Source organism: Microcaecilia unicolor, chromosome 2 (assembly GCF_901765095.1).
Source record: "Microcaecilia unicolor chromosome 2, aMicUni1.1, whole genome shotgun sequence".
Classification (NCBI taxonomy): Eukaryota; Metazoa; Chordata; class Amphibia; order Gymnophiona; family Siphonopidae; genus Microcaecilia; species Microcaecilia unicolor.
The window spans coordinates 349,449,838-349,468,876 of NC_044032.1; the positions used below are offsets into that span (position 1 = coordinate 349,449,838).

The 19,039-nt window shown below is 45.6% G+C and overlaps 1 protein-coding gene across 7 annotated transcripts in view; it reads left to right on the plus strand.

Annotated features, from left to right (window-relative positions):
- Positions 1 to 19,039, plus strand: part of TDRD7 (tudor domain containing 7) — a 432,711-nt gene that overhangs the window by 230,597 nt on the left and 183,075 nt on the right. For all 7 annotated transcript variants that reach the window (XM_030194449.1, XM_030194446.1, XM_030194444.1 and 4 more), the window contains exon 9: positions 3,879 to 3,990. In XM_030194449.1, coding sequence (XP_030050309.1) covers positions 3,879 to 3,990 — 112 coding nt within the window. The remainder of the gene's footprint in view (positions 1 to 3,878; positions 3,991 to 19,039) is intronic.

The window sequence follows — 19,039 nt, forward strand, 5'->3', positions numbered from 1 at the left end:
TGGCAGCACCACCATGGCAATCAAAGTAGAAGGAAAATCTTTTTCAGAATCCGAAGACTCTAGTAGTGCTGTCATATCTAAGGGGGATTCTGGAGATTCATGCTCGCGTGGTGCTTTCACCGGCAAGTAATATACTTGTAGAAACGGAGGAACTGCATCATTAGGAACTTGAAGTATATCTTTCATATATTTTAATAACATTTCTTTAGGAGACATTGTTTTAATTCTTGGAAAGTTAATGAACCTAAGATTGTTACTTCTCTGATTGTTTTCTAACATTTCAATTTTCCTGCGCAGGTTCATCAAATCTTTAACCGTTGTTACTTGAATATCTTGGACTTGTTTTTCTTTTTGATCAAAGTTCTGCATTTTCTCATCTAATAACTCTACATCGTTCTTCAATTTTGTCGTGTCTTCAATTAAAGTTTGAACTTTTAACTAGTTGATTTATTTGGGGGCATAAAGCCTTCCCAAAAGAGGCAATCAAGGCCCACAGTGATTAGAGAGTTACTTCAGATGGTGTTTCTAATGAAGCAAACATTTGCATGGATAAACTAGATTTTAAAGAAGTACTTATCTTACTTCCCGTAACCAAGAGCTGCCCCGTCAGTATAGTTTGTTTTGCAGCGGCTCCAACTTCCACCATTGTGGGTCTCTCCGAGCTCACCCCGGGCTATTCCCGTGCCTCGAGTCTAGCCAACTTTTCCATGGTAGATACCATCAGGGGGGTGCTCGCACGCTGCGGCTGCAGGGGTGGCGTCCTCTGGTCTGGACTTAATGTTGTCTCAAGCACCGGCGCTGGTTCTAGGCCTCCAACTGCTCCGACCAACGGCAGCGTGCCACTCACAGACCCATTTCCTTGCTGGTTCTGAACAAATAGGTCCATAGGTCCGGTCACCGGGACTGCTTGTTGGCCAGAAGACACCGTGCCGGCCGATTTGCCCCTTCGCTTGGGCATTGCGAAGGGCTAGGACTAACTCGCTGAGAGCACTGCTTTCACACATTCGCTCTAGGCAGCCATCTTGAATCGCATTAGCGCAAATTTCTTTGGCAGTCTGTCTAGAACCCCTTTTAAAAATTGGTGTTACATTGGCCACCCTCCAATTTTCCAGTACCATGCTTGATTTTAAAGGTAAATTACATATTACTAACAATAGCCCTGCAAGTTTATTTTTCTATTCATTCTGTACTCTGGGATGTATACCATCCAGAATCTTCAGTTTATCAAATTGCCCCATTACATCTTCCAGGTTTACAGAGATTTGTTTCAGTTTCTCTGACTCATCAGAATTAAATACAATTTCTGGCACCAGTATCTTTCCCACATCTTCCTCGGTGAAACCTGAAGCAAAGAATTAATTTAATCTCTTCGTTATGGCCTTTTCATCCTTGAATTCCCCTTTTTTATTGGTCCATCTGATTCTTTTATCAGCTTCCTGCTTCTAATATACCTAAAAATAAAGTTTTTATTATATGTTTTTTCATCCAGCACAATCTTCTTTTCAAAATCTCTCTTTGCCTTATCAGCGCTTTGCATTTGACTTGCCATTCCTTATGCTGTTTCCTACTATTTTCATTTTAAACCTTTTTCCATTTTTGAAAAAATTTCTTTTACATTGTGAAAGATCCGTCCCTCCTCCCGGGGTCCTCAGGATCTTGCCTCTGCCCTGGCCACTCCGGTTAAGAGTCAGGATACCTGTCTCAGCCTCCTAGCCCACTGCAGGGCAGGGCTCAAAGCAATCCAGACTCCAGAAAGCAACATCAGTAAGTATCTTTATTCTCTTGGGATTCACAGTCCAGCAGTTCAGAAATAAAGCAGGCAAAAAAAACCACAATCCCACTGTTTCTCCTTTCAGAGCCCCCAGCACAGTAGGGTAAAAACCAACTCCACTCCGCTGCTTCCAGAACTCGGTTTGTTCCACCTTAAGCAGTCTACAGCCCAGTGCTCTCCTTCTCCCCCTTCCTTTTGGAAAGAGGGGAGAGTGTTTGTGAAGGGCAGTCAAACAAAAAACAAACCAAAAAAGAAAGCCACTGCTCCCGGTTTCCTCCCGGTGCTTTGGCAAACAATTCCCAATAAACAGTTCCCAATAAACAGCTTCTTCAGGCTTGAGCAAACACTTTCCAACAAACAGCTTCCTCCCGCTGTGAACAGTTCACACAGGGGGAGTTGATATTCCCTCTTCAAACAGCACTTTTTAACACACAGTTCAAAACAGCCTGAACTCGCTTTGGGGAGAAAAAAGGTCCCACCCTTTCTTGGGTCACTCTCTCAATACACTGACCCTCCTCCCTCATGACCCTTTCTCTTTCCCCTCGCAGCCCAGCTGCCATACCACGAGTTCACCTGCTTTCTCAGTTTTTTCCCTAAGGAATGAGCCCAGGCTGTGAGGTTCATTGGTTCCTTCGGGCTCTCCTCTCCTCTCTCTCTCTCTCTCTCTCTCTCTCTCTCTCTTCTCGGCTTCTTGCCACTCCATAGGCTCTTCGTCCCACCCACTTTTCAGCTGTTCCTCATTCATTTGATTACCCTCCAGGGGCCTCTCCCTTGCCTTGTCAGAGTTCTCCCCTGTGGCCTGCTGGGGAAGGTAATCTCTGTACCAGGGTTTGCGCCGGGGCTGCTGGGTAGTGTAGTCTTTTTCTCTCCTCCATTTTTCAGGGGGCACTACCCTTTCTCTTCTCTCTCTCTCTCTCTGGGGAAGTAGTAAAGGCAAGGCTCTGTTCTGTCTCCTTCTGCTCTTGAGCCTCCTCACTTCTTCCCCTTCCACTTCCATCTGCTGCACCCCCTTTTCCTCCCCTTCACAACATCTAATAGCTTCCATCACCTCACTGTTCAACCATGCCAGCCTTCCTTCTTCCTTTTTAAATCATGGAATATATCTGGTCTGGGCTTCCAGGATGTTTTTGAATAACATCTATGTCTGATGGAAATGTTTGACCTTTGCAGCTACTCCTCTAAGGTTGTGTTATTTTGTTTTGTTTTATTTTATTTTATTTTTTTACCATTCTCTTCTTTTTATCATAGTCTCGTTTTTGAAAGTTAAATGCTAACATATTGGACTTCCTTTATGTTCTTACAATGATAGTAACTGACTAAGAGTATATTTGTAATGGCCTCCAAAGGGAGTTCTGCCTGTCTGCCAGAGTATTACTACTGTGGTGGGCAAGTAAAAGCCTTAAAGTAAAATGCGCGAGTGGCCTTAAATAAAGGTTCATGATGCTGTTTTGAACCCCAGCCGTAAGTGGCAGTATGTAGGTTTGGGTCTGGTTCCAATTAGAGTCAGAGGAAGAATTCCTGGCTACTAATGTCTTGTGTGATGTGCCAAATAATTCTGTAATGCCTGCACCATCGTTTGTGCAGGTTGGCATTTTGTAATATGGCTAGTAATAAATTAGCTATATTATAAAATAGGATGCAATTGCACCTTGAAGGTAAACTGCCATATTCTGGTAAAAGAGGAAAGATTTAAGAGATTGAAGATGATTAAAGTCTAAAAATTAAGAATTTTTACATTGCATTGGTTCTTTGCCTTTCCAGTGTCCCTACTTCTCCACTTTACAGTGGAAGAGTAGCCTAGTGGTTAGTTCAGTGGGCTTTGATCCTGGGAAATTGAGTTCAATTCCCACTGCAGCTCCTTGTGATTCTGGGCAAGTCACTTAACCCTCCATTGGCCCTGGTATAAAATAAGTACCTGAATATATATGTAAACCGCTTTGAATGTAGTTGCAAAAACATCAGAAAGGCAGTATATAAGTCCCATTTCCCTTTCCCCCCTTTCCCTTTTTTGATGGAATTTCATTGCTTATTATAAGGATAGTTAAGAGATCATGTTAAATGTATGCAATTTTAAAGAGTGTTTACAGCTAAATCCTGTTTTTAATAGGTATGCTATGTTGATTATGGCTTCAGTGAAATTATTACAAGGAATAAAATACGGAACTTGGGTAGACAGTTCTATTCTCTCTCATTCCAAGCTACAAAATGCAGATTAGCTGGTAAGTGAAATACTTTAACATGTATATACTAAAATTGTTTTCCTGTTTTTTCTGTGGAGAAAACTTCATATATCTGGCCGTTTATACTTTTTTTTTTTTTGTGGTGATCGTTGCATTAGAAATGCTATCTATTTACACTTGCCTATTACAAACAGGGGCCCGATATTCAAAGCAATTTAAATGGCTAGGAGAGGCTTATAGCCGTTTAAATCACTTGTCCAGGGCTAAGCAACAATTTTTAACGGCACTTAACTGGACAATGCTGCTGGATGTAGTCTCTTTACGGCCAACCCCTAACTGGCAAAGTTAAGGACAGGCCGGGGAACAAAGTTGGAGCGGAATGGACACCTAGCTGGTTAGTGGTGATTATTCAGCCCTCTAACCAGCTAGCTACCCGCATAAAGTTTTGATAGAAAAAAAGGCTGTCCTAACTTTTTTGTGGTGAATGTAACCAGACACCGGTCTGAATATCGGCCGATGCCTGGTTACCTTCTAGGTAGCAGGTCTGACTGCCTACCCCTACTGCCGAAGATGCAAGGTAAGTAAGCCCAGGCTTCCATCCCTGCCACCCCCCCCCCCCCCCCCCCCCACCCCCGGGGCCTACCGGTGGTCCTGTGGTGGTTGAGCAGGATCAATGCCCACTCGCTCCTGCCCAGGTCTGAGGCAACTAGAAAATGGCTGCTGTGACCTCTAGTGGCTGCCTTGCATTACTTTAAATGATGCAAGGCTGCTGCAAGAGGTCACAGCAGCCATTTTCTAGCAGCCTCCGATCTGGGCAACAGTGAGTGGGCATCGCTCTAACCCATTCACTACTGGACCGCCAGGGATTCTGCAGGGTTGGCCCAGAGAGAGGAGGGGGCCAGCATGGTTGGGGTCCAGGCCTACCATGTATTTTTGGTAATGGGATTGGGGAGTGGTGGTTATTTATGTTCCGGGTGGGGGGGGGGGGGGGTGGCAAACGTATCACCAATTTCTTATGCATAAACTCCAGTGGCCAGGGCACTATGAGTTAGCCCTGGATATTCAGTGCCTGTGCCCAGACATTGGCCACCACTGACTATCCAGGGCTAATTTAGCCAATGTGAATCACCGTTGTAAAAAAATATATATCGGATAGTTTATGTTCAAATGTATGAAAAATTGTGTTAATTTAACTGTTAGATTTTATTGTTTATTTTTTATTGCAAATGTTGATATAGCACCCTTCATAAAATTAGCAGAGCGTTTTACAACAAAATGTAAAAAAAAAAATAGAAAATTAGCTTAGAGGTAATTTATAATTAGCATTTTGGTGATTGTGATACTGTAGAGAGACTGTATAAAAATTGCTGTAGTTTTCACTTTCTTGCAGCGAGTTTACTTTTTTAATTTTCTATTGTGCTTGACTCACTGAGGAAATCCAGACTTACTGACTTTTCTATTCCCAAGGTCTTAGCTCATGGAACACCCTGCCGGGGGGGGCCAGAGCCCGAGGTGGGGGGGCACTATTTAGCCACCGACCCCCGCCCGCCGCCACTTTGGACCCCCCTGCCGACCACCTTCTTGAACCCCCTCCCGCCACCAACCCTTCCCCGCTGTTGCGGCCCGCCCCACCTCTGCATCAGGTACCTTGTTTGCTGGCGGGGGTCCCCAAACCCCGCCTTACGTCCTGCACGGGGCTACATGCACGGTGCAGGACATAAGGCGTCAGAAACAGCTGATCAGACAACGAACTTCGTTGAACGAAGGCTGAAGAAGACTCTTTGGCTGGCAGGGTTTGGGGACCCTGCCAGCAAACAAGGTACCTGATGTGGCGGCGGGGCGAGCGACTACAGCGGGGGAGGGTGTGGTGGCGGGAGGGGGGTTCAAGAAGGTCGTCGGCAGGGGGCCAGGGCCGAATCTACGGGGGCCCAGACCCCCCAGGCCCCACGTAGCTGCGCCACTGCACCCTGCCCCTCCATCTTCAGTCAAAGGCTTCTTTAGATAAATTTAAGCCTACACTGAAATTGTTCTTTAGAAAGATGCCTTCTGCTGACCAGCCTAAGCTGCGTATTAGATGTTTTTTCTATTCAAGTTCTCAGGACCAGTCTGTAGAGCAAATCATATCTGCTGTCTTTCTCCTCTTTATTTCTGCTCTTTTATTTAAATCTTTTTTTATTGGTGATATCACTTATACAAATGCTCAAGTAAAAAACAACAGGCAAACACAACATGTCAACAATACTACCAATGTCACCGTACAGTTTTACATTTTATCCCTACCACCTCCCACCCCATCCCTTCCCACCTCCAACACTCACCCAAAACCAATTTGGTAAGGTCGTGCACAATGATGCAGCAGTTAAAGAATAAACCAGTCAACATAACCTACCACAAAGGGCCTTGACTCTTATGGCCCCTTGCCCGATACTGCTGCCTCTAAGAGGGGTCATCTTCGTTATCTTCAATTTTGTGGTTGCATCAATTTGAATTCAATCATTGTTGTCATTGGTAGAGCAAACTCATCCAATACATAACAATACATCATAACCGTACAACAGTAAACAGTTCTCAGTTACCGGATGATCTGTACCCTTTAAACACAAGTGCAAGACCTACCAGCACCTCCGATTTCTAAAACACAAACCTAACCCTCTCCCGTCTAATCCCTCCCTATGCACTCACCCCAACCCCCCTATCTCAACCCCCCCCCCCCCCCCCCCCCGGGGAATCACCATGGTGTACCAATCAGCAATTCAAAATCCTGCTGCGCGCCACTGGGGTCAAGGAATCCCAGAAAGGTGCCCACCGTCTACAAAAGGCATCACCTTTAGGTGAAGCTAAGTCCCCCACCCCCCTACGCTCCAGTGCACACAAAGAAATCATCCTAGACCTCCACTGCTGGAGAGTTGGGGGCTCCGCTGCTATCCATTGATGAAGTATAACTTTCTTGCCCATAAGGGTCGCTCGCTTCAAGAAGGGTTTAAGCCCCACTACCCCAGGCGTCGGCAGCTTAAAAAGATCAAATAACTGAGAGGCATGGGGCATCCAATTCTCTCCCCAAATAGCCGACACATGTCTAGCCACCCGCCTCCAAAATTCCAGGACACACGGGCACTGCCAAAACATATGCCCAAGGCCCGCCGGGGAGCGAGCACACTTCGCACAAGTGTCATCTGTCCGCATTGCCGCACTCATTGCCCTATGCGGAGAAAAATACATACGCATTACAAATTTGTAAAGAGTTTCTCTCAGCGTCTCACTCTCTGTCACCCTGGGAATATTCAACACATACGGTAAGTCTTTAGTTGTCCCCCCCCCCCCCCCTCCCGAAGTTTCAGGGTTAACTCGTTATTCCAATGGGTTGCCAATTTTTCATAATCTACCTCACCCAGCTGCTCTCTCAAGCGCGAATGATAATACTTTAGGGGGACTGCCGATTGTGCATCCAGGGCAAACACCTCCAAAAACCTCTCCCACACCTCTAGTTTCAAGGAGTCAGTGGGGATCGACCGAACATAATGGTAGAGCTGATACCAAGCGAAAAAGTCTCCCACCCCCCTTCCAAATTCAACCGCCAGGCTCCCAACGTCTTCCTTTCGCCATCCTCTGAAAACAACTGATGCAAATAATGAGCCCCTCTGGCTTTCCAGGCCGCAAATTGAGCTGAACTCGAACCCGGTGGGAAATCAGGATTACCCTGCAGCGGCAACAAGGGCGAGAACCTCGACGAGAGCCCAAAAAGGTGACACACCCATCTCCAGGCCCGTCGCAATGGTAATAACAAAGCTGCATAAGGCTCCGGTACCCTATACTCACACGGCCGTGCATGTAACCACACACTAAAATGTATCGGTTGCAACAGCTGTTGTTCTTCCCCTGAAAGGGTAAAATGATTCGTACCTGTGAGCCAGTCAGATATGTGCCTCATGTTCCCGGCAACAGACAACAACTTAACATTTAATAAGCCCCAGCCCCTCTGGCCCCTAGGTCGTTAAAGCTGCGATGCCGCCATCCGTGACCACTTCCCCTGCCAGATACAACGCGCCACCAATCGAGTTACTAGTCTTTCATCCTTCTGGCTGAGCAGTATAGGCACCATTTGTAAGATGTAAATCCACTTGGGCACCAATACCATATTATACAGTGCCACTCTACCCAGGCCTGACAAAGGCAGTGATTGCCATACCCCAAGAGAGGCCCTCGTACTGATACGCAGAGGCTCGACATTCAGCTCATAGAGCTGAGCCAGATCTCTTGGTATCCACACCCCCAAGTATTTTAATGGGCCCGACGTCCAAGACAATGGAAATTCTCCCTCCCACCAGGCCCGTATATGGTCCTGTACCGGGAATGCTACTGATTTTTGTAGGTTAAGGGTAAAGCCAGAGAAGTAACTAAACTCTTCAATTTCACCAAGAAGGGCAGAGATAGACTGCCCGGGCTGCGTCAAGGTCACCAAAATATCATCTGCAAATGCTAATGTTTTCAGTGAGAATGTTGAAAAATTCACCCCTATGACATCCGCGTTGCTCTGGATATATCGCAATAAAGGCTCTAGGTATAAAAGAAACAATAAAGGGGATAGGGGGCAACCCTGTCGAGTACCACAGGACACATCAAAAGGGGCTGTGCGTGTTCCATTTACCACCAAAGATCCTCGTGGCTTTTCATAAAGCACCTCCACTGCCTTTCGAAACCATCCAGTAATCCCAATATGGTCAAGCACCGCAAACAGATAGTTCCAACGCACTTTGTCAAAAGCCTTTTCGGCGTCTAGACTGACCAAAAGCAAAGGCTCATTAACAACGTGGCTCCGAGCAATAGCCAGACACACCTTCCTCACATTCACTGAAGAATGCCACCCCCTGACAAAACCCACCTGTCCTTCCCCAATCAGCGATGGTATATGTAGCGCTAGCCTATCTGCTAAGACTCTGGCCAAGATCTTCAGGTCAACGTTTATCAGGGAGATCGGCCTGTAAGAGCCCGGTAAGTCCGCCGGTTTACCCAGCTTAGGAATCAAAGTGATCAGAGCGTCGTTCGAATGCCCAGGGAATGAACCTTGTTGCAGCGATGCTTCAAAAAAGTCGAGCAGCGGGGCCGCAACTTGTGGAAACATACACTGGTAAAACTTGGCCGAGTATCCGTCCAGCCCAGGCGCTGTGTCCCTCCTTAGCGTCTTAACCACTCGCTGAATCTCATTTCCCCTTAAAGGCGCATTCAATTGGGCAACAACCGAGGCTGAAAGACGGGGGAGTCCCGAATTCTCTAGATAGTCACTCATGGAGGGCCCCTCCTGAGAGTCTGGCAACGCATACAAAGCCGCGTAATAGTCATAAAACAGCTGCGCTATCTTTGATGTCTGAGTTTCCCTCTGTCCATTAGGGCCCATTAGAGACGATATAAAACAATTACCCCCCCAGGTTCTAACAAGCTGCGCTAACAGCCTACCTGATTTATTCCCAAACCGATGGAACCTAAAAGAACGGTAAAATAGGTGTTTTTTAGTACGTTCATTAATTAGCGCATTTAAAGCCACCAAGGCTGATAGCATCTGTTCTCGAGTCTGTGCTGAAGGGGTTGCCATATGCACCCGTTTGGCCTCTTGATAAACCCTCTCTAACCGGACCAATCCCTGTGAGAGACGCCTGGAACGTGCGCACATGTAGGCTATAATGTCCCCGCGTAACACAGCCTTAGCCGTTTCCCAGTATAACCTCGCATCTGAAGTATGGCAGGCATTCGCATCAGCAAACAAAGACCATTTTTTCTGGAGATAATCCTTAAAATTATCATCCTCTACCAAGTAGGAGGGAAATCGCCACAACCGCTGTCGCAGCCGCACCTCCCCAAGGTCCATGTCTACCCAAATAAGTGTGTGGTCCGAAATCTCCATCGGGCCAATCTCCGACTGCACTACCTGCGGGAAAAGAGGGGCAGACACCAAGATATAATCCAGTCTGGACCACGTGCCTTGTGCTCGTGACAAATGTGTGTAATCACGCGTGCTGGGATTGCACAACTGCCACGGGTCCACCAAGTTTAAGGCTTGACACAAATAAGGTAAGCCCTTCCTTCCTCCCATTGCCATCCCCACACTTGGGCCTGAACGATCCTGTTGCGCATCCAGCACCTGATTGAAGTCTCCCACCACAACCCAAGGCACCTCTGCGTGCTGTATTCCTAGGCGCACTAGGTGCTGAAAGAACGAGTGATCGTACACATTAGGGCCATAAACATTTAAGAGATAAAAATCTTGCCCCATAACGTTCATCCGCAACAGAATGTAACGTCCATTCCCATCACTTTCCACCACTTGAGCGTGGCATTGCAAGCTCTTATGTATCAACACAGCCATCCCCCCCTTTTTGCCCTTGGCTGACGCAAAAAAGCAGTCCCCCACCCAACGCTGTTTTAACTTTGAATGTTCTACATCAGGTAGTTTGGTCTCTTGTAAACAGGCCAGGGAAACATTGTGACGCTGGAGGGTAGCTAGTATTTTTGTACGTTTAATAGGGGAGGTGATACCACACACATTCCAAGAAATTAATCGTGGCACTGGTAACTTAGCCAGGGTCCCTACTCATCGCTTTAATCAAGGCCCATACCCTTAAAGGGTCAAAGACTCCCAGGCGCCGAGCCCTCGCCCAGAAGCCCACAACCCCAGAACACTCCCAGGGGACCACTCCCACCCCAGCCACACACACATCAGCAGTCCGTTCCCCATTGGACACCATGGAATTCCCTATACCTAACCCCCCTCCCAACTCCCCACCCTCCTTCCCCCTCCCCACCAGCTCCCAGATCCATTCTTCTCCATGTCACCATAGAGAAGCCTGTCTGTAATCATGCAATAACACCTAGAGAAGTCCCATCCTCACTTATAATAGATTCTACCCCGTACGCATTCCTAAAAATGCCTAAGCCCTATCAGTTATTCACCCGCACTCACACTTCTCACCAATACTCCCCGGTACCTAACATTCCCCACTCCTATAACCATACACACACCTTAACAAGTCCGAGACACTGTCCCGCCGCTCACCCTCCCATCATCCATGCTAGGCTTCTACATAACCACTGATTGACACCCCTCCACAAACCACCCACCACAATTCTGGAACCATATTGCCCAACAGAACATTATCAGTTACATGCTTTAAGACTTCCAGGTTTCTCTTCTTTAAACATTGTCAGAAACCTTAAGCTGCAAAGGGGTGGATGTTCAATAGGGAAAAACATGCTCTTCTTCCCCATAATTTTAAAATCAACTGAGGATGAGCGAGGGGGGGGGGGGGCAAAGACCCAAAAAGCTTGAGCTTTCTCAATAATGGCACACTTGCCCTTGCATACCTTCCGTTACCCCCCACCCCCACCCGCTCCCGCACCCCAAACAATCAAGTATTGAAAACTATAATACAACAAAAAGAAAAAAGAGCACCTTAACAGGCGTGGTCTCAGTCTTATCCAGCTAAATATCCAACCCCTTTACCACCAACTCTCCAGGGGCAACGTGTTCCTCCGTCGATCTCCCGCCACTGACACGGCCTCACCCAGCTTGATCATCTGCTGCGTGCTGCACGGGGACTCCATTTAGCCAGGCCATCGCACTCCCTGGAGTATCGTGTGTGCGCCACTGACCATTATGCCACACCTTTAACACTGCGGGATAGCGGTCTTGAAATTTATATTTCCTCTCAATCAAGCGAGAACAAACTTCAGAGTACTGGCGGCACTTTGCCACCAGCGCTGCAGAATAATCTTGGTACACCCGCACTTGCACTCCCTCATAGCTGACCTCTTCCTTGTGTTGTCGGTAGTATTGGAGGAACGCATCTTTCTGGGCCGAGTTGAGGAACTTAACGATCACTACTCTAGGACGTCCTTCGCTGGCGCAAGCAGCTCCCAAGCGATGCGCACGCTCAAGTTTCACCGGGTCCAGCTCCTCGTCCCACACAACCATCGGGCTCATCCAACGTTCCAAAACCCGACGCAGAGATCTTTCGGGCACTGTCTCAGGTATACCCAATACTCAGAGATTATCCCGGCGAGACCTGTTTTCTAAATCCTCTAACTTAGTTTGTTGCTCCGCCACCAGCTCCTGCAATCGCGTCAGCTCTACACCATTCCCCCGGGCGCCATCTTCCAAATCGGACACGCGGCACTCCAATTCGCTGGTTCTCCAGGTTAACTCGGCAGTAATTTGCGAAACCCTGCTAACTGCTCAGACAGCTGTTGCAGTCGCGGTTCCAAGGCAAGCACTACCGCATTGGTAAGTTCCGTGATTGCAGCCTCAGTGCAAGTAAGCTGCGGGGCCTGTCCTTGATCCGCCATCTTGTCCTCGCCGGTCCTGGAGCGCTCTGACCCTTTTTTTGCTGATTTTGCAGCCATCCTGCTGTGTGAAGTATGATATTTGTCCATAAGCCCCACCACCGCTCTCCCGAGGCAAAATGCAGGTTGGGTAGGGTTTTTCAATTTCAATGTCAATGGATGAGGATTAGGACCCTCGAGCAGGAGGCAAAACACGTCTGTCTCCTCTCACTGCATCACGTGATCCCCCTTATTTTTTTTTTTTTGTTACATTTTTGTACCCCGCTCTTTCCCACTCATGGCAGGCTCAATGTGGCAGGCAATGGAGGGTTAAGTGACTTGCCCAGAGTCACAAGGAGCTGCCTGTGCCGGGAATTGAACTCAGTTCCTTAGTTCCCCAGGACCAAAGTCCACCACCCTAACCTAACCCTAATTTCTGCTCTTTACTAATGTGTCCTATCAGTGGATATAGTTTGGTTTGTTTTATTTGTATGTGACATTTATATCCCACATTATTCCAAGGAATCTTGAGTTCAATGTGGCTTACAAAATGAAATCAGTATGGCAGTGAAAAAAACAAAATAGTACCTGTAGATGAAGATAATTATAAGTTGAATAATCAGAAGGATATAATAAGGATATAGAATAACATGTTGCCTTCAGTGATCAGCAAAGAACACTCATTATTAACATTGAGAGAAGAGATAATAGTGCGATAGAAAATAACTATAAGCTTCATACAATTTAAGTTAGTGCAAGGATTATAGTTATAAGTACTGTACATTGAGTGATTAAAGAATTGAACTAATGTAAACTGAAATTACACTATGGTTACATTTTCTGTTGACAGAAATTTATTTCAGGGATTTGCTGAACTGTAGATATTTATTTATTTATTTGTTACATTTGTATCCCGCATTTTCCCACCTGTTTGCAGGCTCAGTGTGGCTTACATTGTACCGTGACGGTGTTTGCCAACTCTGGTAGAATACAGTGAAGTTATAGTCTAATAAGGTTCATATGTTACAGATACATTGGGAGTCATAGAGGAGGAGAGTTATATAGTGTTCATTACGAGTAAACAAACATGTGGACAAAGGTGAGCCGGTTGATATTGTGTATCTGGATTTTCAAAAGGCGTTTGATAAGGTACCTCATGAAAGGCTACAGAGGAAATTGGATGGTCATGGGATAGTAGGAAATGTCCTATTGTGGATTAAAAACTGGTTTAAAGGATAGGAAACAGAGAGTGGGGTTAAATTGGCAGTATTCACAATGGAGAAGTGTAGTTAGTGGGGTTCCTCAGGGGTCAGTGCTAGGACCGCTGCTTTTTAATACATTTATAAATGATTTAGAGATGTGAGTAACCAGCGAGGTAATTAAATTTGCTGATGGCACAAAGTTATTCAAAGTTGTTAAATCGCGACAGGATTGTGAAAAATTGCAAGAGGACCTTACGAGACTGGGAGACTGGGCAGCTAAATGGCAGATTACGTTTAATGTGAGCAAGTGCAAGGTGATGCTTGTGGGGAAAAAAGAACCCGAATTATAGCTACATCATGCAAGGTTTCACGTTAGGAGTTACGGACCAAGAAAGGGATCTGGGTGTCGTCGTCGATAATACACTGACACCTTCTGCTCAGTGTGCTGCTGCGGCTAGGAAAGCGAATAGAATGTTGGGTATTATTATGAAAGGTATGGAGAACAGATGTGAGGATGTTATAATGCTGTTGTATCGTTCCATGATGCGACCTCACCTTGAGTATTGTGTTCATTTCTGGTCGCCGCATCCCAAGAAGGATATAGTAGAACTGGAAAAGGTGCAGTGAAGGGCGACAAAAATGATAGCAGGGATGGGACGAGTTCCCTATGAAGAAAGACTAAGGAGGCTAGGGCTTTTCAGCTTGGAGAAGAGACAGCTGAGGGGAGACATGATAGAGGTATATAAAATAATGAGGTACGTGGAACAGGTGGATGTGAAGCGTTTGTTCACGCTTTCCAAAAATACTAGGACTAGTGGGCATGCGATGAAACTACAGTGTAGTAAATTTAAAGCAAATAGGAGAAAATGTTTCTTCACCCAACCCATAATTAAACTCTGGAATTCGTTGCCGGAGAACGTAGTGAAGGCGGTTAGCTTGGCAGAGTTTAAAAAGGGGTTGGACGGTTTCCTAAAGGAGAAGTCCATCGACTGCTACTAAATGGACTTGGGAAAAATCCACAATTTCGGGAATAACTTGTATAAAATGTTTGTACGTTTGGGTAGCTTGCCAGGTGCCCTTGACCTGGATTGGCCGCTGTCTGGGACAGGATGCTAGACTCGATGGACCTTTGGTCTTTTCCCAGTATGGCATTACTTAAGTACTTATTGTGTTGTAGGGTTCAGGCACTTACGTTGGGTCGGGAGGGTATGCCTTATTCAACAGGTTGGTCTTTAGTAATTTCCGGAAGTTGAGATGGTCATACGTATTGATGTTTAATTAACTTTGGTAGTAAATTACACCATTTTGTGCCCAAGTAGATGAAGTCTGTTAATAAAACAGATTTATAAACTATCTTTCTGCAATTGGGGAAATATAATGTAAGGTTGTCTCTTTCTTCAGAAATTGCATTACGTAGGGGACATTCTGTTAGTGATTACATGTAATTTGAGGCCATTCTGTAAATTAAATTAATAAAAGCGCAGATCTTGAAATAGACTGGCTTTTATTGATAACCAGTAAAGTCTAGTTAGTAGAGGGGGTTGTGCTGTCAAAACATGACACATAGTAACAGTTTGAAATTTTTTAATTAACTGTTCTTTACATCCAACATAAATTGCATTACAGTAATCCAATTGCGTTAGTACAAAAGATTGTATCAGGAGTTTGAGAGTCGAGGTTGGGAAATAAGACCTCGTACGTTGGAGACTTGAGTTTCAAATGTTAAGTGACAGTTTAGAATCACTCCAAGTACTTTGTGTATTTTCCATTGGGTAGGTGGTTTGATCAATTGTAAAGTTATTGTAAGGAGTACAATCAAAAGGAATTGTTACTACTAAGAACTTGGTTTTCTCTCAGTTCAGTTTTAATCTAAAGTTGGATACGTACGAATTCCATGAGGTTAAGACCAAATTTGATTTCATTAAGAATTTCATGAATCTCATTTTCAAAGGGGGTATATAAAGTAACATTGCATAAATAAAAGTGTGGAATCCTGCTGTTTCTAGTTTCGAGCCTAGTGTGCCATCATAACATTAAATAAAACTAGTAAAAAAGGTCCGTTTCTGGCACAAATGAAACGGGTGCTAGCAAGGTTTTCCGCGGAGTGTGTATGTTTGAGAGAGTCTGTGAGAGTGACTGTGTGAGAGAGAGAGAGTGAATGTGCAAGTGTGTGTGTGTGACAGAGTGAGAGTGGGTGCGAGTGTGTCTGTGAGAGAGTGTGTGTATGTGAGAATGAGTGTGTGCGAGTGCGTGTCCTCCCCTCTACCCTCTCTCAGGTCTCAGGACCCCCCTCCCCTGTGGTCTGACCCCCCTTCCCCTCCTCTCTCTGGTGTTAGGGACCCCCCTTCCCCCTCTCTGGTGTTAGGGACTCCCCTCCCCCCCCTCTCTGGTCTTAGGGGCCCCCCTTCCCCCTCTCCGGTCCTTTTCCTTGTAGCTCCCCATCCTGTCTTCCATTATCTCATTACCTACTCACCCTTTTCACCCAATGTCCAAGTCTCCATTCTCCCAATCAATCACTGATGTTCCCCCAATCCCTAGTCTGTTTTCCATTCTTTCCTTTGTCCCCATCCCAGGCTCCACAGACAGTGTGTGAGAGTTTTTTTTTTTTGTTTTTTTTTTTGTAGGTTACCTTTTTTTGCTGCTACCATTCAGCTGTCCAAGAGCAATGTTGATTGGTCTGTCGTGCGTCTTACGTTTTGTTCCGTCGCCTAGCAACGTTTCGGCAATGGTAGTCGTTCCTTATTTCTTGCAGGTTGTTGTCATGGGTACGCAAGATCTTTCAAGCGTGGGGCACCCCCTTGGTAGATCTTTTTGCCACTCAGACCAATCACAAGGTCCCTCAGTTCTGTTCCAGACTTCAGGCCCACGGCAGACTGGCAGGCAGACTAGCATCAGATGCCTTTCTCCTACATTGGGGGAAGGGCCTCCTGTATGCGTATCCTCCCATACCCCTTGGTAGGGAAGACTTTGCTGAAACTCAAGCAGGACCAAGATCCTCGTTCTTGTCCTACACAGACCCTGCTTGAATACCTTCTGCACTTGTCTGAGACTGGGCGTAAGACCAACTCTGTAAGAGTTCATCTTAGCGCAATTAGTGCTTTCCATTACCATGTACAGGGTAAGCCTATCTCGGGACAGCCTTTAGTTTGCTTTATGAGAGGTTTGCTTTTGTGAAAGCCCCCTATCAAGCCTCCCACAGTGTCATGGGATCTCAATGTCGTTCTCACCCAGCTGATGAAACCTCCTTTTGAGCCACTAAATTCTTGCCGTCTGAAGTACTTGACCTGGAAGGTCATTTTCTTGGTGGCAGTAACTTCAGCTCGTAGAGTCGGTGAGCTTCAAGCCTTGGTAGCTCATGCTCCCTATACCAAATTTCATCATAACAGAGTAGTCCTCCGCACTCACCCTAAGGTTTTGCCAAAAGGTGGTGTCGGAGTTCCATCTTAACCAGTCAGTTGTCTTGCCAGCATTCTTTCCCTGTCCTCATACCCGCCCTGCTGAATGTCAGTTGCACACATTGGACTGCAAGAGAGCATTGGCCTTCTATCTGGAGCGGACAAGCCCACACAGACAGTCCGCCCAATTGTTTGTTTCTTTTGACCCCAATAGAAGCGGAGTGGCTGTCGGGAAACGCGCCATCTCAAATTGGCTAGCAGTCCACACATTCACATCTCATTACTGCCTACAGCAGGATACCCGACGCGACAGTCGGTTCGGGCAGTCGGTGCTGCAGAATCTGTTTGGGGTTTAGAATCCAACTCCACCCTCCTAGGCCCATTTTTATTCTGTTCCAGGCTGCACTGTCAGTTAGTTGTAATTGTTTAGGTCAATCTCAATATGTCCTCGCCGTTGCAAGGCCCAATTGACCAATGTTTGTTGTTTTGAGTGAGCCTGGGGGCTAGGGATACCCCATTTGTGAGAACAAGTAGCCTGCTTGTCCTCGGAGAAAGCGAGGTTACTAACCTGTAGCAGGTATTCTCCGAGGACTGCAGGCTGATTGTTCTCACCTACCCGCCCACCTCCCCTTTGGAGTTGGGTCTTCCCTGGTTTTTTTCTTTCTGTTTGACTGACAAGCATGCTCACATTCGGGGGGGGAAGACGGTCGCACATGAGCGATGCGCACGGAACACGCGAGAGCTAGCAAACTTTTGTTGCTAGGAAGATCTTCCGATCCTGGGGGCTGCCGTGGACTTCACCCATTCGTGAGAACAATCAGCCTGCTGTCCTCGGAGAATACCTGCTACAGGTTAGTAACCTCGCTTTTCTTCAGCAGACATCAAATCGACCCGGCGGAATGGGAACTGGCAAGAAATTTTTCTTCAGATTTGTGCCAAATGGGGGACTCCAGGCTTGGACCTCTAGATTGAATTTATTAATATATTTATATAATATATTAATATACCACTATGTACTACTGTGTCTAAGTGGTTTACAAAATATATTAATATACCACTATGTCCTACTGTGTCTAAGTGGTTTACAAAAAAATAATTAATTTGTAAATCATACAGAAAGCTATGTCATTAAAAACTTATCAGGAATCAACTAAAATATTGCGGAAACAGTAAGGTCTTCAAAGCTTTCCAAAAGCCATAATATGAAGAACAATCAGACACACTGCAACTATGAATTACATAAGGATGGTCCAATGTAAGAAAACGCTCGCTTCTGAGTTGACATCGATCTGATGATGTCCAAACCAGGTAATTTAAGAAAAGGCCCCATTGGGAAGAATGCAATCCACGTTAAGAAGAATACTTTTGGACAAGTATTCAGGGCATCCCAAATTCAAGGCTTTGAAAACAAGAGACAGCATTTTGAATTCCATCCATTTTTCATCATTTTGCCAATGCAACTCAATTAAGATTGGTGTAATGTGATCTGATTTTGTAGCTCCAGTTATCAAACTTGCTTCTACCAATAACATCTTGTGAAGATTCTAGTATGACTGATACATTCAGTGGAGCAGAGCCTCCTCCAAATCTGCCAACTTGAGAGAGAGAAAATTCTTTGTAAAGGCGTATACTAGTTCCAAGATGGTTAAGTTTTTGACCACTGTCCTTGGCTAACAGTTCCTTTGCAGATGAAATCTTCAGTTGAGAAAAGTTAAATGTTATAAAGATTTGTTAGCATTTTCCAAATTTTCTATTCTCCTTAATATAGACTTGTCCTGAACCATAATACGTTCTTTAACTGTAAATCATTTTTATTAGCCAACAAATGGAAGCACATTAACTGCCAAATACATCAAAACTACACAGAAAGACAAATAGTCTGCAACCACTGTTTAAGTAAATGACTACAAGATGCAAAATTGTCATCCTTATTCTAACAAATTCCCCTCCCAAAACTATCCCTTCTGAGCTGCAGGGAAAAACCTCCAAAATCTAGACATCACACACTGGTTAATTTAACAATTAACTGCGTTCTGCTGGAGTAAGTGTATTCCAAAATCATTCCCAAGTCCTCTGAAAAGTGATCCCCTGTTGAGAAGCAAGATCCTGAATTCCCAGATTCTCCATAGAAAGCAAATTAATCATTTGTATGCACCAGGTAACCAAGGTGGGGGATTAATT